The sequence below is a fragment of the Urocitellus parryii genome, chromosome 4 (assembly GCF_045843805.1).
Source record: "Urocitellus parryii isolate mUroPar1 chromosome 4, mUroPar1.hap1, whole genome shotgun sequence".
NCBI lineage: Eukaryota > Metazoa > Chordata > Mammalia > Rodentia > Sciuridae > Urocitellus > Urocitellus parryii.
This window is the reverse complement of record NC_135534.1, coordinates 52,072,766-52,100,104: the sequence shown is the minus strand read 5'-3', so window position 1 is coordinate 52,100,104 and position 27,339 is coordinate 52,072,766. Positions and strand designations below refer to the sequence as shown.

General features: G+C 48.0%; 1 protein-coding gene across 2 annotated transcripts in view; it reads right to left on the bottom strand.

Moving 5' to 3' along the window:
* Galnt18 (polypeptide N-acetylgalactosaminyltransferase 18) overlaps positions 1-27,339 on the bottom strand; it is a 332,050-nt gene that overhangs the window by 139,809 nt on the left and 164,902 nt on the right. For both annotated transcript variants that reach the window (XM_026395889.2, XM_026395888.2), the window contains exon 3: positions 14,137-14,303. In XM_026395889.2, coding sequence (XP_026251674.1) covers positions 14,137-14,303 — 167 coding nt within the window. The remainder of the gene's footprint in view (positions 1-14,136; positions 14,304-27,339) is intronic.

Sequence of the window (27,339 nt, the reverse complement as noted above, 5' to 3'; positions counted from 1 at the left end):
CAAACAGAAAATCTCAAACTTGAACAAATGGGCAACTCCTGCAGGAACCAGTGCTGGCTGCCCCTCTTGGCTGAGCTGGGCACATTCTCTTGCTCACTCAGTCACTGACACTCCTCGTGGCTTGTAATGGCCTGCCTCTCCCATTCACACTATCTGCCAAGCCTTAGTAGGTGACTGGACTTAGGATTCCTAAACACAGTGCTGGGGTAAGTGTCAGGCTCTGGATCTACCTGGGGTTCAAAATCTGGTGCTGCTCTTGCCAGCCATGTCACCTGTAGTTTCTCCGAGCCTCGGTGTTCTCATCTGTCAAGTGAGCATGAAAACCATAATACTTCCCTTGCACAGATTGCTCTTAGGGTAAAACTAACATTTGAGCGATGCTTCTTTGCTAAAACAAATGATAGTCCTTAGTACCCACTTAGGCCAATAATATCCCAGCCTGGGATTTGGGATGTGCATTTTCATGGGGAGACATTCAGTTTGGTGACTGACATTTGAAACTGCCCTGGGCTCAGCCATGCAGTTTTCAAAGGAGATGCTGCCTTCCCTGTGACTTTGCAAATTCTTCTCCCACATTTCTGTCTCTGCTTCCATCAGTCCTCAGAATCACTCAGTAAGTCCTCACAAGGAATAAGATGTTAGGCAAGACTGCATGAAAAAGAGAAGGGATCCAAGAAGGGTCTGGTCCAGTTGCTTCTGAGTCTCAGTTTCCACATCTATAAGATGGGAGGAATACTTGAAAAAATTAGAAAAGTGCCTAACATGATGTCTGCAACCCAGTGGGTGCCCAATAATTGTCACATTGATTCTTCCCTACAGTCTGATTGGGAAGACACAGAAACAGAGGCAGGCGCTATCTCTTCCTCCACCCTTGACTTCACATATTCATGTCCCATTTAACCCCTGAGATCCAACCAAAATGCCACCTCTTCCAGGAAGACCCCCTCCCCTGAGAGACTGAGACCTCACCCCTAGGCTCCCTCCGCCAGCATACCTTCCCTTCTCTGTGGTTTGTGACACCTACCACTTTGCATGTGTTGTGGCTATGTGTTTTATCATCCACTCTAGCCTGCCAGCTCCTGGGGACAGAAACTGTTTCTCATCCAGTCCTGGGTCACTGTGGTTAGCATGATGCCTGACACATGAGAATACTGGACATTTGTTGAATGAACGAGTCAGTCCAGCTTGCAGAGCACTGGCCAGCTTGTAGATACTCTCCAGCTCTTCTATGAACAAGGTTTGTGACATTGGGGAATCTCAGGCTCTCTGGGCCTCAGTTTTCTGTTGACTGACAGCTTGATTCGATTTTAGGTTTAAGTTTCTTAAGGTCCTGAAAGGGAAGCCCACACTTCCTATAGAGGTGGGGGAAAGACCCACAAAGTAAACTCAATCCTAGGTCGGGTGCTCGTGAAGAACTGCCTAAGCCCAGGCAAGAGGCCCCTGGGAGTCACAGTCTGGGAGCACATATTGGTCTAGTTGCTAGGCACGTATTGTATTGTGGGGGAAAAAGGGAACCACATATTTTGGTGCATAGACTGAGCCCTGTTTGTTGGCTAATATCAAGGCCACACTCCAGCAGCCCAGAGAAGTCAAGAGTCAACCCAATGTAGGGTTTCCAGTGGCAGCTTGCATCTGGAGGAAAGCAGGAGACATCTCCACGGTTTCCTCCTACTCGAGAGTCTTTCTCCCTAAAATCCGATCTACACCTGGAGCTTTGTAGATAGAAGCTGAGCAGTCCACATCTGTGCTAGACGAGGGCTGTGGAGTCTTATCTGCCTGTCATCATCCCTGGACTAAAGCTCATCAGAGGCAAGAACCACATGTACTAGCTCACCATCGCCTCCCGCTCTCAGAGCTTGGCCCTGGCCCTCCATGCCCTAAATGTGTGTGAATGAGTGTGGGACTGAATAGAGAGGTGAGGCAGTTGCTGGAAAATGACGGAATTGGTTCCTCCATTTAGGACCATTTAGAGTAGATTAGTGCCCTAATTAAAAATTAATCAAAAAACCTGCCGTACCTTGGCCACTGGTGAGAACAGATTTCTGTTGAGACGAAACATGGGTGGGTCCACACCTCCCAGGAGACCCTCTGGTACCAGCTTCCCGACCTGGCACTGCCTCCTTCCTGCACAACCTCCTGTCCTGTCCGTCAAACCAGAGGGCTGTTCATCATCTCTGAGCTCTGACAGCCAATTACGCAGGACAGAAATGGGTGGCAGCTTGGATGGATGCTGACACCAACTTTTGTCCTCACGCTCCTCTTTTGGCCAAGCACACTGCCCCTGGTGCTACTGGAGGTCACCTGGGTCACTGCATGATTTGGTGCAGCTTTCCCTGAAATCAATTCCTTCAAAAGTCATTCTGTACTCCAAAGATTCCATGTCAATAACACTTTAGACTGTTTTCTGCTGCTCTAACAGAATACCTGAGTCTAGGAACTTAAAATGAGTAAGAAGTTTATTTGTCTCAGGGTTCTAGAGGCTGAGAAGTCCAAGATGGAAGAGCCACCTCAGGTGAGAACTTTCTTGCTGTGTCATAACATGGCAGAAGGGAGAAGGGATGGGTTGCTACTGGGAGGTAGTGGAAACTTTGAGGTGGGGCCTAGAGAGAGTTTTCTGGTTACTGGGGACATACCCCTGAAGGGCATAGTGGGCTCCTCACCCCTTCTTCTTCCATAATTTTGCATCCCAGTCATAAGGTGAACTGCTTGCTCTGCCACATGCTCCTCACCATGATACGCTGCCTCACTAAAGGTCCAAAGTAAGGAGTCCGACCAACCATGGATTGGAACCCCCAAAACTGTGATCCAAAATAAACCTTCCCTCTTTATATGTTTATATTCTTGGGTATTTACAGTTATCACCGTAACTGAAAACTGATTAACACCAGGTCTGAATTCATTCCTTTGCCCAGGAACCCACTCCTGCAACAATTAACCCACTCCAGGAATAATGGCATTCATTCATACATGAGGACAGAGCCCTCAGAACCTACTCATGTCTCAGAGCTGTTCCAACAGGGACTAACTTTTCCACGCATGAACTTTGGGAGACACACTGGAACATCTAAGTAGGAAGTATTTGATTTGTTGATTTGGGTTTTGAGCTACTTAAGGCCCTGGCTTATGAGAGTGTCCTGAATTTGGCTGTAATATTGTCAGCCAGAGTTTATCTTTTCAAGCTGCTGAGCAAGATAGGCTATGGGCCAAGAGTGGACAAGAAGTCCTTTCCTGATGGCTGCATTGTAGGCCCAGGCAGTGTCCCTGGCCTTTTCCAGGGACAGCTTGACTCCCAGAAACCAATTGCAGGGCCCCTCACCTGAGGGCAGGAGACGACTCCCCTGATCCCCTCCCACACTCCACTCCAGTTCTGGGAATTTCCCCTTGGACAGATTGTCACCCAGCTGAACAGGGGAGAAAGGCCTTTTTGTATTGATTCTTCCAGCTTTGATTATTTGGTCACCTTGGCTAGTCTGTAAACAAAGTGGTCCAAAATCCTCTTGCTGCGGATTATACACAGGGAACTCATGAGCCAAGGAGAAGGTAGGCCGTTGCCCCTCCAGGCACTGTCTCAGCGGGGAGTTCCCATTCCCTAAGACAGTTTCCTTTATCAGGTAATGGGACACCAGAGGGTGATGAGCCACCCATATCACTGCCAGACTCTGGCAGACTCCATGGTACCACATGCTGGGATCTCAGCAGGGTGGCTGGCAAGGACAGAACAGAGGCTGGCAATGTGGAGGACCGGAGCTAGACAAACTGACCAAGCTCTGGGGCTGGTCTACAAAGAGGCAATGTCCCAAGGTGTCTGTGCACCAGGCATCACTGAGCATGCTCATTCTAGGGAGAGGAGCTTATCAGTGGGAAGTCCCCGTTCCCTGGATGCAGAAAGCCAGGTGGATCAGCCAATGGGAGTGGGCTGTGACTCTAGTGTATTGATACAGGAAACAGAGTCCAGCTCCCTCAAGGAAAAGGGCTGGACAGAGCCCAACAGGCAGCCAGGGCCCCATAGGGGATGAAGGGGGTGACTTGGTGAGACTCTGTTCCACTTTCCAGCCAGGAACTGTGGACTGATGATGAACATTATGTAAAGGTCAAGGTCAGAAGCAACTCAGAGAAGGTTGAGGAAAGCTGGGGTTCACAGGCCAGCAGGTATAGGAAACTCATCCCAGGCTTCAGCAGCTGTGTTACAGCCAGGCCACCCCTAAAAAGGAGAGGCTGCTGCTTGTCTCGGCAGAGGGCAGTGCCAGCAGACTAAGCATTTGGCACTGTGATGTGCATTACAGAGGGCACCCTTCTGGGACACCCAGTTTGACAGTGGGCCAGGCTCATATGATGATGCATGGTTTAGCAAGAGGAGAGTGGGGCTACATTTTACACCTTCATGTGGCCCTGGCCAGGTGAGAGGTATGAAGTGCGGAGCCATATGTGACAGTCCTGAGATGTGGATTCAGAAACTGACACATTTGAGTCCAAATTCTATCCCCAGAATCACCAGCCAAAGCAGGACCCAGGCCTGGGGTTGGGGCTTGAGACAGCATGGGGAAGTGGGCATCTACTATCTGGAAAACCAGATTCTTGAAAGAATCATGCTAGTTGTTAAGGAAACAGTTGGAGAGAGCACTGCTGGATGGAACCAGAGACAGGTTTGTGGTTATTTCCAAGAATAATTCTCAGGCTTGGCTATCAAAGATGTGGCAGGTACAAACAGCCCCAGGCAGCAAGGAGCAAAGGTGAGCACACCCAGGACTCTTTCAGAATACAGTCTCAACCTCACAGTTACTGGATATCTATTGCCAGTCTTGTGGTAGGTCAGCCTGGTCACACTGGTAAAGGGCATATAGGGGGGCAGTAACATAAAGCCTCAGGCCGAGCACATCTGGCTGTGTAAATACCTTTAAGGTGCCTGAATGGAGGTTGTAATTTAATTAGTGATATGAGATTCTTTAAGCTCCATAAAACACAATACTGTTGGACCATTCTTTTCCTCTGCTTTTTTAAAAAAATGCAATGATTCCAGCTGCATGCAAAGCTGTTGGTGGTTTTACAGTCTGGAATGAGTATCTCTTGTGTAGGACAGCATCTCTGAAACATTAAACAATGATTAGGCAGGCTCTGGGCCAAGGGATGATGGGGGTTCTGCAGGGGGTGGCGGGGGACCCAGCAGCTGGTGGCAAACAATCTGGGAGCTCTGATTCTCTTTCGTCACTGCATTGTGATTTTCTTACCAACAATTAAAAATAATGATTCACAGTTGTGCAATTACTTGTCATTTATGAGGCTTTTGAAGGTGGCTCCAGGTAATGGTGGGTGGCGGAAGAGGATCAACCCACTGTTAGTGGGGACACACAGTTACACATGCTCACCACTGCATGACTGCACATGCACAGCTCCATATGCATACAAAAGCACACAGAGACAGAACATGAACATGGATATATGCATACACACACATACAAACACGCATGTTCATATACACACAGTGCACAGCACAGTATACACACAAACAGGTACATATGTACCCACACATGTGCTCATATCATACACTCATGCCTATGCACAGATGTGTGTCTGTGCGCACACACACAAACATGCTAACTTCTCCCTATTTCAAAGAGAATATATCTCTCACAAGATGACTTAAAGCATGGCTACCAACTCTTTAATTACCTCTCATCCTAGGAAGGAACCTAGAAGCATCCAAGTAACACGTCTCTCCCCCAGAAAAAGCTCCAGTGGAGGAGAAAACCAGGCCCTTTCAAATTCCTCCTTTGTCTCCCACTTCACTCATCCTGCTGCCCAGCATCTCTCTCTCTCTCTCCAAAGGAGATGGAGGAAAAGAAAGAGGACAAAGTTCAAATACGTGTTTTGGAATCAGAGGCCTGTGATGTCCCAGAGACAGAGTGGTTAATGGTTCAAGGGCGTAGGCTATGAAACCAGGTAGCTGAGTTCAACTCCCCTCTGTGTGACTTTGGACAAGTTCCTTAACTTCTCTGTCCCTTTTTTTTCCCAATAAAAAGACATTAATTTTTACCTCTATAATAGGACATTGATTAACTTATATGAAGTACTTAAAATAGCTCTGGTACATGTGAGTGCTCAGTGAGCTGGGGGTACTTATTAAGGACTCTGTCTACCTAAGAGCACTTGAAGTTACTTTAGTCAGAGGCCCAGACCTGAGAAGTGAGGGTCAAACTCCAGCCCTGGCCATAGGCAACAGCTGGGCAGTGGTCTAGCCAGCTGCCTAGAGGCCAGCCTGGGGAACCCTTCCTGGTCAAGCCTGCCTGCTGCCCCCGGAACTGAAGCAAGTCCAAGACTTGAGCCATTACTGTACCTAACAGAGGTGTGCGGGGGCTAACCCATTGAACTCTACGACAGGCCTGCAATTGTAAGGTGTGTGGCCGTCATTCTGGCTCTGGTCTGCACTCCTCAAAAAGCAATGAGGCGGGCTGGGGATGTGGCTCAAGCGGTAGCGCGCTCACCTGGCATGCGTGCGGCCCGGGTTCGATTCTCAGCACCACATACAAACAAAGATGTTGTGTCCGCCGAGAACTAAAAAATAAATATTAAAAAATTCTCTCTCTCCCTCTCTCTTTAAAAAAAAAAAAAGAAGAAGAAGAAGCAATGAGGCGTACTGGCTGCCAATGGGGAACTGGAGAGGAGGGAACCCGTGTCCGCTGTCCTCAAGGCTCCCAGCAGTGCAGTGAGATGAGACAGGCGTCCTAGGGCCAGCAGATCTGGATTTGCACTCCCCTATTTCCTGGCCATGCGGCCTTGGGCCCTGGCCACTTGTTTTTCAAACCTCTCTGAGATTTAGCTTCCTTACCTGTGAGCTGGAAATATTTACCACTTCTTCCCTGGGGGATTGTGACTAAAATTGTCCGTAAAATTGACTGAGTGACTCCTGTGAGCTTGACACTGGAGTTCTGAGATATCCAGGACTAGAAGCCTCTCTCCGTGGCTAATTGGTACTAAATTCAGGGAACCAACACCCAGTTAAACCACAATGCAGTAAGGAGGGAACAGGGCTTAGGGGAGGTGATTCCCTTGCCCAGACTGGAGAGGGGAGCCATGGAAGGCTTTCTGGAGGTAGTAGCCCTGCTTTCTGAACCTTAGATCTTGGAGCTCAGCAAAACGACTGAAGGGCTTGGGGGATCTTTAGTCTCACTGAGGGCTAATTAGGCCTCGCACCCAGAGCCACTGTAACCTACCCCAGGGCTGCCTAGCTGGGGATAACCATGCCCACATACAGTGCCAAGAAGCAGAAGAGCCGGAGTCAGGACAAAGCAGAGGCTACATGAGGAGGAGGAGGAAGGCACGGTGGCTGAGCTCAGGAGACCCAGGGCTCCAGCCTGGCTCTATTGCACACAGTCAGGGGACACTGGCAGACTTCTTCCTACATGTCTTCAGTTTCCCCTGACAGCCGGTGGGGATTCGATTCCCCGCCCCCCTTGGGTTCTGCAGGCTTCTGGCCACCTGACTGCCCCTGTGACACTGGGGGCACCTCCATCTGCCTGTCTCTTGAGGCCTACCTAGTTGTATGCCTTCTCCTGGCAATGCATGTGCAGGGCTTCACACGACATGACCAGGGTGAAGACTGGATCCAACAGCAATAGGATCATGGGTCCATGGTGGGAGTTCTACCCCAGCCCTCAATGACAGGACAGACTAAAGCCACAGTTCTGTTTGAAAGCAGCTGCAGAGGGCAGGAATGGGGCTGATTTAGGTTGGGCAAGTCCCTGCCAACCAAGAACAGACACAAGCCTCCAATGAATGGGATTCTTAAAAGACTATTTGGTATTACCATTTCTTTGATGTGCTTTTAGTCAGAAAAATCAGGTTAATTTTGAACTTCAAGTGTCGGGAAAGAAGGGTATATGAATTTTATGTTTGTTAAAAGAGGGCATGAATTCCAAAAGGGAACAGAAACTGAGTATAACAGAGAAAATGGTGCTTTTTATTTTGTTTTGTTTGGGGGGTTTTCTTTTTGTCAGAAATGGGGGTGGCTGAACTGTGGGGTGGGGTGTCTCTGGGACAGCTGATGAGGAAATAAATGTAAAAGGGTCATTTTCATTGAGCACTTGCTTTGTGCTAGGTACAGGGTATCTGTGCAGCATGAATGAGCTTGCAAAGAGCTTCATTGTATGCTCAACACAACTTACACACCATTGGAAAACTGTTGAGGAATGAGTGAAAAAATGGATGGAGGGCAGGTATGGGGCTGATTTAGGTTGGGCAAGTCACTGCCAACCAAGAACAGACACAAGCCTGGATGGATGAATGAATGAGCAAGTAACCAAATGAATGCCAAGTTTCAAAGGCAGAGATGACTCTGTCATCTGGAAATCCTAGGGTTCCCCCCCCCCCCGGAAGTCTGTGGAGGTTGAATTACTCAGTCCCACTAAAGACACGGGTCCTTTGGGATTCATTAAAAAGTATAGTAATTAAAACCAGGAGGCTCAAAGCTCTGTTCCCACCATTTTCTTGAGACAACAAGGAGGAGGATCCAGGGGAGGAGAAACATGGCCTCAGAATTGCAGAGTAGGTCAGCATGGCAGATTGTCAGGAAGACTTAGGGAAGCTGGGTGACAGGGCTGGGAGGCTCAGGTTGACCCTCTGACCCTGAGGACAGGATGGGCTAGCAGCAAGAGGATCTCCCCCTTCTGTGTGCATTTCACCCACCACCCCATTCATGCCTTCTCCTTGGGAGACAGGAAGGAGTTCCCCCCACCAAGCATTGGCTGCTATCCGAGGGGATCCCTGGGAGAGCGGGGAGGAGGCTCTCCTGGGCTCCTCTGCTGCAGCACAGATGGGGAGCAACGATTAGAATAGAGATTGGCAGAAACTGTCCGCCTGTGTTGGAATGCCCTGGGAAGCTTGCTAAAATGCAGATCCCAGGCCTTGCCCCAGATCCGCAGAATAAAAACCCACCCACGCTTTCACTGAGTCAATGTGTATTGAGTATCTAGAGCACTGGGCACTAGTCTAGGTACTGGAGCAGAGAAGGGGGCAAATCAGATGCCCCATCTTTAGGGAACTCACTCACTGCAGAGGGAAAATGTAGAAATAAATTAGGGAGAGCAAACAGGGAAATTCAGCCCACCAGGTGGCAAAAGGTGCTATGGAGGGAAAGAAGCAAGAGAAGGAGCAGAGTGACAGGGACGGGCTATCACTTACATGGGGTGGTTTAGTGACAGCCCTAGTGAGAGGGTGGCAACTGAGGAAAGGCCTAAAGAGGCAAAGAGGCAGGTGGTGCAGACACAGGGGTAGGGTGAGGTGAGCCTTCCAGGTGCAGGGCACAACAGTGCCCACGTTCTGAGGCAGGGGGTTGCCTGGTATGAATCCTCATATTTTTAACCAAGTTGAAACACTAATGTTTGAGACCACCACAGCAGAATGGCGGCACCCCACATAGAAACCAGCCCCTGCAAAGTCAGAGCTTGTTGAGGATGTTGCCAAGGAGGCAGAGGACAAGGGTCAGACTCCAACACAGGTCCACTGCAGAGCTCTAACGTCTTCCTCGGAGAGAACTCAAGGTCCGGAGGCTTGGGTGAAGAAAGCTTGATTGACAGCCCTCTCCTGGCCCAGGCAGGACAGCCCAGGCAAAGGTGCAGCAGAGGAGGATTAAGAAGAGAGAAGGCCCCAGCCCACTCAGCGGAGGCCAGGGCTGGGAAGGAGAGCCCGGTGATGAGACTGTCCAAGGGCTCCTACTGTTAACTCAGAATGTTAAACAGCGACATGCATTCCATCACGTCTTATCTCGTCCAAGCTCCAAACAATCCCGGAGGTAGGAATTATACATCTCAATTTAGTAGATAAGGAGAATGGGGTTCACAGAGGTTAAGAACACACAGCTAGGAAGAAGCTAAGCCAGACGGAAAAGCTGGCCAGGTGCCAGCCTCGGCGCTCTTCCCACACAGTGGCTGCGTGTCCACGGTCAGCTGGTCTCATCGCTCCGCCGGCCGGTGTTGTTGTTTTTATTACTGTCATTTTAACTCGCCCTTAGGGTCCCCTTAGCACCCTATGGCTTGTGCAGAACTTTTTCTCCTGTTACCAGGTAGCCTCAGCAACTGTCAGGCAGACAGGGCATGGCAATGTCCCCACAGGGTACCTACAAAAACCCAAGCCCCAAGCCCACGGGCAGGAAGCGGCAGGAGTCCTTTTATGGTCCATCCCTAGTTTACACTTATGGCAGGGCCTAATCTGATCTGCCCTTGCCCTCATGCTCTAGAAATGCCTGTGGAGCTGAGCCAAGTTGGCCTGCCTTGAAATAAGCCAGAGTCCTGCACTGAGTGCAATGATGTCCAAGAGAAGCCACTCCCCGGTAGAGCCTGGACAGGGTACAGCACAGCCGCCCTGAGTTCAGGACTGAGCCGGTCCCAAGGCCAAAGATGGTACCCTTCCTCTGAGCACCTCTCAAAGGCCTCTTCCTCAGGCTGGTCTTATGGAGCCCCATTACTGGTCACCTCCCTGTCCACTCCCCACAGGGGCACTCTACCAAGTCCTTCCCACAACGTTCCCCACCTTGGGCCCTGCGGCCTCCCACTTCTCCCTACTCACATGTCTCTCCCAAGTGGGAGAGAGATGGGCCCTTTCTTCCCAGAGGCAACCTGGTTTCTGTTCCCTGGATGCATCTTCTCCTCCCTCCCCAGAGACCCTGCTCCAGACCCTAACCTCAAAGGACTCTGGTGGCCCCTTTCCAGACCCATTATAACACTCCCTGGGCCTCTGAGTATCTTGAAAGCTCTCTAAATGATTCTAATATGCACTCAGGGTCTCAGAACAAGCTGTCTTTAAAGAGAGAGAGAGAGAGAGAGAGAGAGAGAGAGAGAGAGAGAGAGAGAGAGAGAAAGAGAAATAGAATAAAATAAAACACAATAGAATTGAATAGCAAAGAATAGAACACAATGGAAAATAGCAGAGTGCTTTGCTTTTTAAGAGTGGGTATTGTTTCCTAAAAGTTCAGCTTCAATTGTGCTGTGTGTGGGTACAAGTAGGTGTGTCTCCTGGGTCAGGAAGTAAATATGTTTCTTGTACTAGATTATGATAATTTTTTTATTTTTATTTTTGGAAAACATTGCTCCCATTCCTGCATTAACTTATGATTCTCCTCCATGATCAAAATCCCTGGCAAAAATCTCTGCTCACTGCCTGCTCTCCGTCTCCTCTGCCTCCCACAGCTCCCATCCCCAGCCTTCCACTAACACCGCTTCTCCCTGAGATTTCCATGACATGCAACTTCCAACCACAGGGGCTTCTTCTCAGACCCCTTCTGCCTGTCTGGGTGTGTGTGAATAGGTGGCTATCTCATTCCTGAAATTCTCTGCATGCACAGGGCTGTGGTGGCTTCCAGACCCTCCTGGCCATTCCTTCTCTGTCCCTCACTGGCTGATCTCTCCTCCTGATCCCAAGTATCTTAACCTCAGGGTTCCCTCAAGCTTCTGGACTTTCTTTTCTCCTCTGCCACCCTCTCCACCCAGCTGGTGATTTCAACTACAAGACTCCAGATCCACGTCCGGTTCACCAGTTGTGTGCTGGCCCTCTGAACATGGGGTGGGGACAAGGAGTGAGACAGTTGAGGCCAGCAGGGGGGATTATCATCCCCATTCACAGAGGAAGAAACTGAGACTGAGCAGTTGAGGGACCCTTCCATGGTCTCTTATCCACCATGAAGAGGGTCCTAAATCTGTGACTTCTAACCTCAGCCCAGAGTTCTTCCCTTGTCACCATGCACTGGAAACTCAACATGTATCCAAGTGTCAAGGCCTCCAACCACAGGCTGTCTGTCAGAGCTGGGAATCGATAGGGAGGATTTTTAACCAGTGATGTCCAGACTCCACCTGGACCTTAATGATATAGAATCTTCTGGAAGAGCTGTTTGTTTTAACCTTATATTTTAAAGTACTTATAGATTATGTAAATGTATGAGAGGATGACAGGCACCCTCTACTCAGCCTCCCCAGTGGTACATCTCACACAACTATAGCATAAAACCAGGACTGGGATACCACTCCAATCAATGCAACTTGCTCAGACCTCTCCAGTTACTCAGGTGCTTCTGTGGGTGTGTGGGGGTGGCAGGAGGAGGTTTGATCAGCCACCACCACATCTGAGGTATTGAACTATACCATCACCACAAAGCTCCCAAGAGCTTTGGTTTTGAACACTCCCAAGTAATTCATTGTCGTACATATGGCTCATGAGTAACGACCGTACCAGTACTCTGCTCCTTCCCCCTCGCCACCAGGGCAATGCACTATCATTCCCTAAGGCGCCCTGGTTTGAAACTCGGAGTCAGCACGGATCTGCTCTCCCTTGGTCCACCTGCCCACAGCAGGTTCAACATGATTCTTTCCTCGTGTTTCTGAGGCCTATGTCTTGCCCTTGATCCTCACATACCCACCATGACTCTAGGCCTCTTGACTTCTTGTCCCTCTTGCTACAATAACCTCACCCATTTCCCTTTTCCAAGATGCCCCTTATCCCAGCTAGTATCATAAAATAGGGGCCAAATCTCTCCCTCATCCAACTCTGACCATTTTTCTTCTGACTAAAATATTTTGATGGTTCCCAACATTATAAAATTAAAGTCTAAACTTTTCTTAAATTCAAAATATTTGACTATATTTGACTCTCTTTCTGTATTCAAATTTCTTAAACACAGTGTCAGCTTTCCTTATTTTCCATAAGGATTAAAGACAAATAGCATCCCTAAGGATATGATAAGCTTCTCGCCATGAGGACAAATGGACTTCTTCTTCTTAGCGCTTCATTCTGCTCTTTCTTTGGTGCAGCTGAGTGGGCCCAGGGAAACCTCTTGCTTCAGGGTGTCCTTAACCTTGGAAGAATGGTTCTTCCATCCCTTGTGTCCTTTCAATGTAAGACATAAAGGGGGCGCAGACCCAGGTGGAGCTGAGAAGGAGGATACCTACATGGTCTGGTGTTAGCCACTAGAGAATGGAGACATCCCAGGCAAGAAGATGGTAGGCAGCCCAAAGGGATGGGAGCTGGGACCCTTCCTGTCTTCCTATGATAGACAATCGGCTTTAGAACTCTATTGTCTACTTGCTAACATCCTTGATGCCTTTTCCTTTATTTAAGCCTATGGAACAATGAGAGTCAAGTGATTCATGAGCATTGCCCTTCAGACAGCTCTAAAATTCCCTTCCCGCATTGCTCCTACACTTCTTTCTACATGATGATAAAATGAAAAAGAAAATTCGCTTATTGAGATTAAATGCATTTCAATTATCTGATATGTTTCAGCTTTAATTGATAACAAATCATAAATTGCCCATCTCATTACAGCAAATGATTCACTGGGAAATTTACTACCTGCACCAGAAAAGGCTTAAATGATAACACAAGCTCAGGGACTGTATGATCCAGTGACCCAGCAGTCTGTTTTTAAAAATCACACATTATTAGACAGGCATCATTATAAAGGTCCAATCAAGAGCACTGGTTTCTAAATTGTCTTTAATACAGGGTGTTTAAGTTTGGAGAATATGGGGGTGATATATGAGGGGGGAATCAGAGACCACGAAATGTGCACCAAGGGACTGAGTAGCTGGTGGTAGTTGGAGAAAGAGAAGGAGTGACGTGAAGACTTTAATAAGGCATCTTCAGGGTCCTTGCTAAGGACAGATGGGATAGGGCACAGGGGATCCAGCAAAGAGGCCACACACGTAGCAGCACCCTGTTGCTCTTGTTGAATGGCACAGGAAGTCCCATTGGCACCATGAGCACCCTCAACAGCCCCCACCCTCATTACCACCACTGCTAAGACCACTCCAAGCAACACTGTTCCAGGCAGAGGCCAAGAAACACCACTAAATGAAATGATGCTTCATGGACAACAGTTGCTGTGTATACAGTAGGTTGGAGGTCAGGGTTTTTTGTCTTATCCTATCACACTGGATAAAGTGTTGGATGGGAGTGGCTATCCAGTGAGGAAAAGTCTCCTCTGGGATGCATGGCAGAGAAATTTCCAAAGCAGTGACCGCCATGAATCTCTCATCTCAGAGGTGACACCCCAAAGAAGGAGCAGGGATAGAAAGCCTTGAGAAAATGAGAACCTGAACTTGAACCCTCTGCCCAGATGTCAGTCAGGGAGCAGGGGGTGGGTGGCCCACTCACCATTACTGCTGTTGTCATCCACCAGGATGATCTCCTTGAGCAGGTGCGGGGGGGTGCGTTCCATGGCCGAGTGGATGGAGCGCAGCAGCACCGAGAGGGCCTCATTGACAAAGATGAACACGATGCTCACCTCCGGCAGGCTGTCAGGAAAGGAGAGGTTGCGGCACCTGGAAAGAAGAACGGCAAAGCTCTTGGATCCGTGGGTGACTCAGCTGGAGTTGCCTCAGGTGTGTACCACCCCATGTCTTGCTCCAGCTCTGCTGGAAGGCTTGGGAGTCCAGATTCTTTCCAGGACTTCTTCTTGGATGCACTTAAGATGAGCCCTTGGGGCTGGGATTGTGGCTCAGTGGTAGAGTGCTCGCCTAGCATGTGCAAGGTTCTGGGTTCGATCCTCAGCGCCACATAAAAATAAATAAATAAAATAGAGGTATTGTGTACAAATAAAGAAATTAATATTAAAAAAAAAGATGAGCCCTTTCTGTCCAGCAGAAAGGTCCACAGTTACCCAGAGTTTGCCTCATAACTGTGTGTGAATTTGTCACTGACTATTCCAGCTGAGCAGCTATACCCAAGCACCTAGCACAGCAGATGGCACCTGCCACTCAGTCCTTGGGTGTTTACAGCAAGGATGACTCACCCAGCATTTCTGAACCAACAGGATTGAAAATGCAACCAAAGGGAAGTCTTAGTATTTCCACAATGGCAGCACTTTGGTGAATTTGGACCTTAGGCCACCAGCCTCAGGAGGGCAGTATGTCTCCTCTCAGAAATTCTATGGCCCCCATCTACTCTCCATTCTAGAAGGCCTCCAGCCAGCACCCCCAACCATTCATTCATTCATTCATTCAGGGCTTTGGCCTCAGAAATGGGCTGAAGTCTGCATCACATTCATAAAGGATGGAAAGGACCACGTCCAATCTCCTTCACAGATGAACACCGAGGCACAAAGAGGTTGAGGCTCCACCTACAGCTGTGTTGTGTAGCAGGGTTCCTCCATGAAGAAGAAATGGCCATGGTAGAGACTGTCCCAACTGGCCATCTCACAAGCTCTGTGAAACCTTGAAGCCATTTGGAGGAAGCCATTACCCAAAGGACTGGAGGCAGACACATAAAAGGCTGCATGTCACTCCCCATTGGAAGAGGAATGCATAACCTTGAAATCAGATCCCTGGAAAGGCCAGACAATAAGAGGTGCCAGGGTGGCCAAGGGTAATTCTTTCCCCTGAAAGCACAGCCTTTATTTGCAGAAACCCACTGGTGCCTTTCCCAGGTCGAAGTTCAATGTTGTAAAAGTCCTGAGCTCTCATCTTCAAGACAGTTGGACGAAAGAGTAGGGTAGAAATCCAGCGCTGGCCCAGGCCCTGGTCTTGGAGATAAGGCTTCCACACTCACCACCTCCCACTGATGGCTTCAGGGGTTTGGGACTGGTGACCACACTCACTGCTCCAAAGCGGGAGGTGCAGCCAGGTTACAACACGCAATAATGAATGTAATAGCACAAGGCTTCTGCTTGTCAGTAATTAAAGTGCTGCCGGAAAGAAATGGGCCTGCTCTTCCTTAATGAGGAAGGCTGCAGGATACCAGCGCTGAGCAATTTGGAGAAGTCGCCATGGGGCCCCAGCCTGCTTAAGAGCATGAGATTAATAAACTAAAATCACTGTCTCTATGGTTACCAGAAATTTACAGAAACTTCTCCCATTCTATTTCCAGCTCTCCTTCTTTCTCACCAAGGGGAGGTGGGGGGAGGGAAAGAGTTGAACCTTTTCCCAAATTTACTTCATACCTGCATTTTTTAATAAATAAAACCACCAAGTTAACAGATTGGTATAGAATTCATTCTTCTGTTTAATAGAATAATTTTTTATGGAGCCTCTTCTACGGGGCAGGTACTTTGTAGGCACTGAGAGTGTAACAGGAAGTGGAAAAAATCCTTGTCCTCATGGAGCTTATACTTTGACAGGAGAAAGAAACACAGAAGCAAACAAGTGATACAAGTTTATACAAGTGCTGAGATGAAAGTCAGTGGAGTAAGAGAATAGTGTGATGCCTGGCAGCTGCTCTAGGGGCTGGTCAGGAAGCCCTCTCTGAAGAGGAGAGATTGGATCAGAAACTTAAATAGCACACAAAAGTGGGTCATGCAAAGGTCCCACATGGCTGAAGGACAGTGCTATGGCTGGAGAAGAGGCAATCAACTTATCCAACCTCAGTGAGGCGACATAGGGGAGAGGGAGGGAGAGGGGGAGGGAGGAACTTCAATGAAGGAGAAAGACAGGAACCTTAAGCTCATCCTATTCTTTCCAAAATTGTTTCTTGTTATGAATACAATTATTTTTAAATAGCACTTAAGGAATGTATGTGATTGACAGTCAAAAAAATTCTGCTGGTTGATACTTTTATGATGAGTAACCAAGCTCAGCAGCTGGGCTCTCCTTAGGCATGGAAATGGAGATGAACATTAACCCCCAAACTACTTGCTAATTGCATTTTAAAAGCCATGCCATACGTGGACAAACAAATAGCCCCTGGTCATCATTCTTCTTTAATGTAAGTACAATGGACAGCTCCCAGTGAGGTCAATATAATGGTACAAGTTCAACTTCACACGCAATGAAGCCTGCACCCTAGACCTCTGCACTTGCCCAAGGGTGTCCTGTGACTTCCCAGAGCCTCAGCTCACTATCTGCATCTCCAGGTTGTCCTCAGGTGTTTTTCAGAGACAGGGGTTAACTGCCTTCCCCTGCTCTTTCCCTTCTTAATTCTCAACATAACAATACAACCTCCCCGTTTCAAGGAGAACAATTTTAATTTCTCCCAGTAACATCTAAGATGATGTAAGCTGCCAGTCTCTGCAAACCCATCTCCTGACAGTCTTTCTCTAAGCAGAATTGAAATGTTATATTTGTTTTACAAGATAAACCCTGCTGATCACTATTTTCATATGAAAGACTTCTGAACATAAGGTTTTTTTTAATATGAAAACTCTTTTGTACATAACAGAACACCTAGTATATTGCATCATAATGTACTTGTTTATTGTCTCTCTCTCCCTCTATAATGAAGCTGCCTGAGAGCGACTGTGCTATCTCCCCATCTCAGATCAAGGTCTGGCACATAGTAGGTACTCAGTGAATATTTTTGGCCTGAAACAAAGCTATCAATTTTGCTTTTATATACAGCCTGCATTTTACATGCATAGCACTGACCTCAGAATATTCCTTTTTCTTGCAAAATTCCTCCCTCCGAATTAGATTCGGGTCCTCTCTCCACCAGCAAATTCTTACTCTCCTGTCCTCCCTTCCCTTGAATTTATGACCCCAATTCCTCACATTCAGTCTCTGGAAGTGCTCAGTTCCAAGGTTATTAAATGATCGCTCCAGGTCCAACCCCCTGACCTCCTTAAATTCTCCCTTTCTACTCTTCTCTCTGGGAGCTGCTCAGGCCCTCCCAGCTGCAGCCACCTGCTGACTCTCTGGAGACTCACCTGCCTCTCTCTCCACATCACCTCCCATTCCCCTTCAGTTTTTTAATACCTAACTGAAAGTGGGTCTGGGCGAGTGGAGAGGCGAGGTAGATAGTTCTTAGGGAAAGAACACTGTGGGAAGGATGGAGGCACCTAGGAACTGGTTCCAGCTTTGCTCTTCCTCCCTGTGTGACCATGGACATGCCACTCCACCTCTCCCCATGTCGTTGTTATAGGAAGAAATGACCATGAAGCTGTCTTCTCTGTACAAAACTCAGGAGCACCACACTCCTGAGTGAACAGAAGAATCTCATTGCAGAAACAGTTGGTACACTTTTCCTCCCTCCCAACCAGCCCCTTTGCACACCAAATGCCACACACACACACACACACACACACACACACACACACAAAAATCCCTTTACCCCTGGGTTGACTAGACAGGGTGGCCAACTCATCTGGATTTTCCAGGGATTAGTTTTAGCACTTAATGTCCCCAGCAAAACCAGGCTGTTTGGCCACTCTGTGACTAGATCAAACCCTTCTTGAGGGTAGGGACCAGCCCTGCTCAGAGCTGCATGCCCACTGCCCAGCTCGCTCAGTGGCTGGAAAACAGGCATTGTTGAATAGACTCCCGCTCAAATGCCCCTCCCCCTCCACATGCACAGCCATAGTTACTGTCTCCATCTCCACACTGAAGCAGAACACATTGCTAAGGAAGAAGGCATGTCAGGTGAGATGTGCACAGATTTGCTGGTCACAATGCTCAATGTCATTGAAGGACACCGAACGCCAGACAGATGCTTTCAACACTGCAGCTCAAGCCCTGCAGAGCTGCCATGGAAGGGGGTGTTCCAGACTCAAGCCCTGTGCAACTGCTTTCAGAACCCAGCTTGCTTTGTCTGTCAGCCTGGCACTAAACCATATAAGACTTTGCCTCATATACACATGGCTGAGATGCTCTCCCCAGCACTGGATCCTCCAGGACTGGGCCACCACTTACTCTGTTCCATGCTTGCGTACAGCCAGGACTCTGCCCTGGCTTTTCCAAAGTGGAGTGCATTAGTCAGCTTTCTGTTTCTGTAACAAATATCTGAGATAAATCAACTTAGAGGGTGGGAAGTTTTATTTTGGCTCATGGCTTCATAGATTTGCCTGTGGTCACTTGGCCCTGCTGCTTTGGGCCTATGGTGGCATAATTACATCATGGTGGAGAAAAGCTGCTTACCTCAAGGCAACCAGGAAGCAAAGAGAGAGGTGTACCTTCAGTGACCACCTAGGGTTCCACCCACCCAGCAATGTCACAGGTTGAGGACCAAACCCTCAACACATGAGCCTTTGGGGAACATTTCAGATTCAAACTACATTACAAAGCCACCCTCCCACCTGCCCTGGATGGCTGCTCCTACTCTCCTGCTTCTCCTCTGGCTTCTGCAAATTCTGATATGTCACCGATGTAACCAGCCTTTTTACCTTTAAGCTCCTTGAGGACACCTAAGTATATAAGCCCCTACTCACATTTTGTGAAGAGCCACATTCCCCTGTAAAGTTAAGCTATGAAAGTTCCCTTTTTTACTTTTATGCTTGTTCAAAGTCAAGCTATTTTCCACTAAAGATAAACATGAGGTGTTTCTGAGAGGGGAGTGATATGGTGTCTAATAAGCTGGAATTGATGGTCATGATAAAACTCCACTGCATCGATCTCTGCACACAGAAGGAGACGCGGGGACAGGGAGTAACTCAGGGAGCTTCTCAGCGGAGTTCCCCCTAGATTGTTTTGAGTTGTTTATCAGACAAATTTACATCAAGAGCATCAGAGCCATTACCCATGAGAAGAAGGCAGCCACAGAGGGCCAGGTGAGACCAAGTCTAGCAATCTACCACCATTGAGGCCCAGGGCAGCATCCAGGTATCATCCACTGCAGCCGGGCACCTCCACATTGGACTAGCAGATCTTCTCCTGCCTCAACCTCAGCAAATCTATAAGGTCTCAGGACATCAGAACAGATAACCCATGGAGGCTGCTGGACCTATGGGGAGGGAGGATTACACAGATCTCTTCCAGAAGGAAGATCAAAGTAGGTCATGAACTGGGGTCTGTCTGCTGGCGCACATTGACAACAGGGTCCCAACTGTTGTCCAACTGTTGTCCCAACTACACTAAGGTTCTTAAATGCAGAGGACACACCTACCTGGACAAAGCAAGAAAGAAAGTGATACTTGCAGGTAACCACTACCCCAAGGGGACCATCCTTTCCCTCTTTTTTTCCCAGGATTTTTCCAGAGAGGCCTTCCCCTCTCAGCTATAGTCAACACAGAGGGCTGACCTCACTGACCACCCAGAGCACGAACTCAGGGAGAGAGTCTGGCCCAGTACCAGCAATGCCTTCTTAACCCCCTAGAGACACCAGTGTCCTCATGCCAGCCACTGGCCTCCTACCTGCACCCAAAGAACTCTCCTAATCCTCCTCTGGCTTCACCTTCACCTGGGCACACTTCTAGCTTCTTCCAGGGCCTTCCAGATTAGATAGACTTCCAGGCCTCTCAGCTCTGGATATTGGACTTCATGAAACACAAATATGAGGGCAAGGTGGAGATACTGGGCATAAACCGTCAAGATTTTCCCATCCTCTGGCTAGTGCCTACATCTCTATAACCTCTGGAGCTGAGAGACAATATTGTGTTTTATCCCTATTGCCCAGGGGCTCTATGCAAAATTAATAGTGAACATTTACATTTCCTGACTGTAATAAGCCATAAACCATAAGAGATACACAGATACTTTTTAATCTTTTCAGCCCATTTCATTCCTTCCTACAATCCTGTATGATAAACATTATTGTCCTGGCTTAACAAATAAATCAAGGTGGTAAATTACTTCCCAGGGCTTAATCCTGGGTTCATCTGACTCCAAAGCCTGTACTCCTAATCCCTGCTGAATGACACTCTCCACCTGCCTCTCCATACCAACCAGAGATGCATCCAGTGAGATGGTGATGCTCTGTTACCTGCACCCCAGAGACCTGGTAGGAGGGGCAAAATGAAGGAGTTACTCCATTTTGCATGAAAAATGAAGAGGAGATAGCACATCTAGCAGGATGACATGAACAGATACAATAAACACTGCGGAACACCAAGAATCTAAAATTATCTCCCTGTTACACTGCTGCCTTCGAGGTAAATAATTCTGGGAACTCCTTGTGTAAAGGTTTCCAAGTCTTCTTCCTTGTAGCCTCACCATTTAGTCCATAACTCATAGGACCAGATATTGATTTCTGAGCTCAAAGGAGCTATCATTGGGCCATCTGTCAGCCACTGATGCAGCCTAGCTCCAGAGCTCTGTATAGCCAGATTTCATAGTACCAAAGAAGGACCAGCAATCCTTTCAAGTCCTTTCTAAAGGGGAGGATAAAGGTGAGATATCCTGAGAAATCAGTAAGCAAAAGTCCAAGACAGCTGAAATGATGGGCAGGAAGCAGAACTCTGACAGTGAGTGAATTCCAGACGTGGACATGAGCTATTGTTAGAGCAGAAGTGAAAGGATGGTAGATTATCATTGTCCAGGATGTTTTGAGCCACAGTACCCATCTCCAAAGCATGGTTGTTGGCTTCTGTGTTTGTAGTTACAGGTCTGTATTGCCTGTAAAGAACCCCAAGCATCTGTGGTCACCCTTATAAGTTTGGTTCCTCACTCCCTAAATACTCACCCATATCCCTGTACAGAAGAGCTCATTTCATTTCCTGGGCTCGACTCTAACCCTCTGCTCATCTGCTTTTCTTTCATGCCATTTGCATGTGACTGCAACGCATTTTTATATGTGATTATTGCACAAACCTCAGTATCTGCACTGGGCTATAAGTTGTAAATAATATCAGGACATATCCACACAGCATATGTTCCTAGCACAATGTCCAGCCCAGAGTAGAAACTCAGAAGATACAAGTTGCCTGGATGAATGGACATGTGAGCGAATCTTTGAATTCATGAGCAGTAGAATGAATTCAGACTATGAGAAGTCTGTGAGCTGGAACTCCACCACAAGATGGGACAGGAATGGAATCCCTGAGTTTGTACATTGACTCCCTGACTGGCTAAGCAATAAGATGAGATCAGGCAAGAGCCAGAGGAGTGGAGGAGGGATAATGGAGGCAGGGTGGGGATACTTACCAGGACTTTAAGGGACCTGGCAAGATATTGGAAGGGATAACAGACATCTGAGAACTGGGAGTTTCAACAGTCTACAATACAACAGAAATGGGCCTGGCCTGCTCTAGAACAGAATTTGGCCCATGAATCATCAATGAGCAAACCACTGAGTCCATGTGATCATCGAATTATTCAACTTCCATTCCAGAGGCAGAAATTCAACAAACAGTCTTTCCGTTGACTTTACCAATTTAGAGAAAAAGATATGCTACATAAATAAATGTAGATTGTAAGTAGGCCAATAGGGAAAATGATCATTTACAATAATTCCCAGCACAGGGAGCAGGGAGACTCTTTGTTCCCCAAGCATCTTAGAGATCTGAGATATATGGGATCCATGAAGTTAAATGAATAGTTGCTTAGGGAATAAAGTCAGACAACTCTGAAGAAAAAGTCATATTAGGGCCTGGATGTCTCTATGTAGTGAATTTGTGGATGAGCAGTCAGCTGCAGCTGAGTGTGGAGCACAGCAGATCTGTCAGGGCAGAAGAAGGCTGGGGCAGAGGAAGGTGGCATCCAAAGGGCTCAACCTCCGATGCCAGATCTCTGTGGCTGGGGAGAAATTATACTCTGGGGACTTCACCTGACCTGTCCCACAGTGCCACAGTGCCTGTGTGACCCTGATCTCTTCCATCACCAGGGCAGAGTCCTGTACCAGGTGCTTTTCATCCACACAGTGGTCCTTCAGGTAGATAAGTCATGATCTGGTCCCCCTCAAGTCATCTCTTTTACAAATCAGAGGCCCAAATAATAAAAATTAAGTAGCAGCTACCACATGTCAGGCAGTGTTCCACAAACTCCACAGGTCAACTGCACTTCAGTTTTTGTATTGCTATCCCTAATTTGCAGATAGGAAAATGAAGGCACAGAGAGGCTAGGTCACTTGTTAGAGGTCACCTAACCTACAAACAAGAGATCCATCCTTGGAATCCAGGCAACCAGGTTCTAACCACTACTCCTCAATCCAAGAACCAGTATCGTCTGTCATGTAACCCAGTTTCTCTCCTGGATCATCTTCCTCTAAGTGGTCCACTTCCTCTATCTGCCTTAAAATCCATTTCTGCAATTATGATCTGAGTAGCAAAGTAGAACAAAACAATCACCTCCTTCTTTTAAGATATTACACTCTATTAATATAGCTTAAGCTTACTTTTCCTTCAAGAACAACATCATACTGGCCCCTAATGAGCTTAACATTAACAAGAACCAGAAATATTTTCCCAAGGTGTTTTAGCTAAAAGCGTCCTTCCCCAGCCAGGTTTGTGCAGTTAGCATTTTCAATGCAACAGCAGAGTCATCACTAAAGATGTTTCTTTTACCCCTTTGTCCTGAGGCTGTTGCCAAAGAGGACACCAACTTTTGCATCTTCTCCAGAGACCAGAGCCCAAATTAGAGAAGTTCACCTGGACCTGGGAAGGGTGGGACAAGGGGATGACGTATGACCTGGAGTGACGAGGAACACTGGATTTGCCAGGTAGCACCTGTGGGAACTTAAACAGGAATCTGAAACTTGCAAATATTCTACATTCTCTTCTATAAAATGGGAACAGTAATAACTACCTGAGAGAGTCATGAGGATAAGGTTAAATGAGCAGATGTGCAGTAAGCACGTGCACAACACACCTGGCTCATGGTAAGTGAGCAAGTGGGGGTTCTTGTGTAAATCATTATCCCATGGCAGCTGATGGTCCAGCAATCTAATTCCAAGATGATCCTAGGTGCCCCACCTGAAGCAGCCACTCAAATTCCAGGACCAGTTACATAATGTGCAAAAGGAAATTGTGATTGTACCTTATGCAGATGTTACTAAGAATTTAAACAGTGACAGGAACATGAAACCAAGTGCAGAGCCCTTCCTGTCCCAGGATCCCATGCACTAGTTCACATGCTATATCAGTTTCCTAGTACTGATGGTGCTGCTATGACAAATTAGGACAAACTTGGTAGCTTAAGACAATACAAATCTATCACCTTAGCGTACTGGAGGCCAGGAAGTCCAGCACAGGTCTCTGGGTGGTGGCAGAACTGCATTCCTTTCTGAGGGGTCCAGGGGACAATCTGTTTTTCAGGATCTAGAGGCTGCCTACACTCCTTGGCTCTTGGCCCTCTGCCATGTTCCAAACCATCGGTGTCTAGTCAAGTCTTCTCAAGTGGCCATCTCTCCCTGGTTCTGCCTCCCTCTTTCACCTTCAATTGCCCTTTTGACTACATTGGGCTCACCCAGTAGTCTGGTATAATTTTTTTTTTAAATTTTAAAGTCATAGGATCAGCAACCTTACTTCCCCTTTGCCATATAGCACAACACAGTCACAGATTCAGGGGATTAGGATGGGGACCTCTTCCTGAGACCACGATTCTATCTACTGATGACACTAGCGCTGTTGGCTCCCAGAGTTCAGAGATCTATGACGTCTACTAGAGTGTGCACTTCTGAACCAGTCTTGCCCATCCAGACTTCAGGGCACCCCAGTCCACACAGACAAACCTTGGCTGCCACCACCATCCTGGCAGGAATGCCCATAGCTACCTTGGGGGGATGCCCAGGAGACCCACGCCCTGACTTTGGGTTATCCTCTCTCATTGTTTTCATTCTATCCCACACTTTCCACTTTGAAGTTAGCACAGGATTTCTCCAGCTCCAGACCTGGGCTTCTTTGAGAGTTTATGTGTGAATCTGTCCCAGACTCTCCTACTCAGGCTGCAGACAATAGTCTGATCCCCTTTACCAATACCTGTTGCCCCAACCTTTCCTGTTAGCCCAAGAGCCAGACCACCCTAACCCTTGGGAGGGAAGGACATGGACCTCAGGGGACACTGGAGAGAGAGAAACGTCATGTTGACAAGGCTCAGGAGGCCCTAAAGATCTAGTAAGAGGCAGGAAGTATTGCCTGTCCAGGAGTCTGCCCAGAGTTACTTTGGAGGCAGGCCACAGAGTTGCCATGCCAATGTGGCAGCCCTGGAGTTTGAGACCTGGACCCCTCTTCTCCTACCCACACCCACAATCCCCCAGAGGGGAGTTGCTCATCCCTTAGACTTTCCTATGGCCCCTGGTTGGAAATAATAACTATAACTTTCAGGAAAAAATGTGATATATGCCTGTCACCATAGCACCAGGGACACTGATGTGCCACCTGCTGGCTCTCCCTGGGGTAGGAAGTCCAGCTTCTCTCATTGCCTCAAGCTGGACAGCTGGCTTCAAGCCTGCATGATCCCCTTCCCCACAACTCATATCTTCTCAGTGACCTCTCCAAAAGACGGTGCCTCTATCCTCCACTTCACCGTGTAGGCAAAGGACTTATCAGATGGCTTTCTAATGCTTTCATTTTTCAAAAACTTAAAGTTTGACTTACATGCAGCAAAACATACAGATCTTAAATATACAGTCCTATGAGTATTGACAAATGTTCCTGCCTCTGGTCCACACCACAATCAAGGCTAGATTTTTTTTCCTTTTTATGTTCTTTGTGGGTTATTTTGAGCCCCAAGGAGGTAGACACTATGAGGCAGGAGGAAGCACATAGAGAAAGGCAGGGGCTATCTGGCACCTGCATCTGGTGACATAAGGACAGGGCACAGTCCAGCCAGGTTGGGATGCTGTATTTCTTCCCTTTACCCCTGCAGCTCCATGTCATCCCAACATGGGAAGAAGCAAGGCCATCCCTGCCCAGCTCCAATGCTTCCCATGGGGTGAGGCCCATGAGGGTCACCAGAAAGGCCAGTGATGTCCTGTCATCCCCAGGTGGCTCTGGGGCCTACTCTGCTCCTGGTACATCCATGCAGGATGAGAGACATTTGGATTTCCCCAGAGGCTACAGGGAAAGGAAATTTGTCTTTTCTCTTTGTACATGAGGTTGAGAAAACTGTGTGCTTCCTGTTCCTGTGTCCTTCCTTTCCCAGGGGAAGGGAGTCAACATTGGAAAGCAGGGCTATTTTGAGATGCCACCCTCCAGGTCTGCCTTCCTGCCACAGAGGCCATGGAGGGACAGGGCCTCCACGGGCCATCCATCCAGTGCAGGCTCCTGCCTCACTAGAAGCTTCCAAGGTGATTCTTCCCCAAGGGCACCAGGAAGTCATCAGCAAGTTTTCTTGCCCTCCCACCTGCTTCCATGTGGAGGCCGACCTCAGGGAAGACTCCAGAAGCTATTTCTGTCTGAAGTATTTCTGGTGTCTTTCCATTCTGGTTGAGCAGTAGACATCTTCTGGATGAATAAATTAACAAAGCCCAGCAACCACCTGGAGGAACTCTTCCCATTCTGGTTCTGCAGTGTCCTGGGGCTGAGGTACTGGGCATCTTGCCTCAGCCAGGTAACAAAGTGAGCCAGATCGCATCTGTCCCCAAACAGGAAGGAGACAAAGCTAGGGACCAGCCTGGGCAGACGGAAGGGTGGGGCAGACTCTGTATATCCACTTCCTCCTCCAGGACCCCGTCGAGCACAACATCAGGGTTAGAATTTAGAAGAGCATGGGGCTGGGGATGTGGCTCAAGCGGTAGCGCGCTCGCCTGGCATGCGTGCGGCCCGGGTTCGATCCTCAGCACCACATACCAACAAAGATGTTGTGTCCGCCGAGAACTAAGAAAAAAAATAAATAAATGTTAAAATTCTCTCTCTCTCTCTCTGTCCCCCTCTCTCTCTCACTCTCTCTTAAAAAAAAAAAAAGAATTTAGAAGAGCAAAACCAAGAACACCAGGAACAACGTGAAGAACCCCAGGAACCCTCCAGGGACAGAGACCCCCAGAGCCAATAGGCAATAATGGGAAGCACAGGGGCTCAGGCAGAAGCAAGAACCCATGGCAATGCGCTTTGGGATACTGTCATTAACATGGGGCTCCCTCTCATGCACCTCAGTCCAATTCTATCAACAGCAACATTCAGGTCATCACTCTGAGCCTTGGTAAAGGGTTTGATGTTCACTAAAACAATTTTTCCAAAATGTAGAAGCAGACCTTCATCCATCCCAAACTGGCCAGCAAATGCGGCTACGTTAAAACAGGCCCACCACCCCCATGAGAGGGACCCGGATGGACACCTCTGTTGTCAGGCTGCCTGGGCTCCTCCCCAACCCTGCCACTAGTGACTCTGGACAAGTCATGTCATCCCCCCGTGCCTCAGTTTCCTCTTCTGTAAAATGGAGACCCATCATAGTACCCACTTCAGAAAGTTCCTGTGAGGAGCCAAGGAGTTGACGTAAATACAGCACCTAACACTTGCCTAACAACATGGCTCCAGCTCTATAAAGGTTTGAAATAGGATAAGAGTCAAGTCAGAAGAAATATTTTCCAAAATGAATTAAACAGGGTGAGCCAAGCAACGGTCTTACTTATCATGAGACAGGAATGTTCTTGTGGAAATTGCCACACAAAGGAAGGCATTGTCCTACCTGAGCACATACTTGTCTCAAGTGCTTCATCAACAGCCCTCCATCTTGGGTGTGTGTGTGTTTGGCATGGGACAGATGTGCCAGAAACCATGTGCAAAGAGAAACCACCATTGCTAAAGCCACTTCGGCAGGGAGCTCAGTGAGGGGTGAGAAGGCT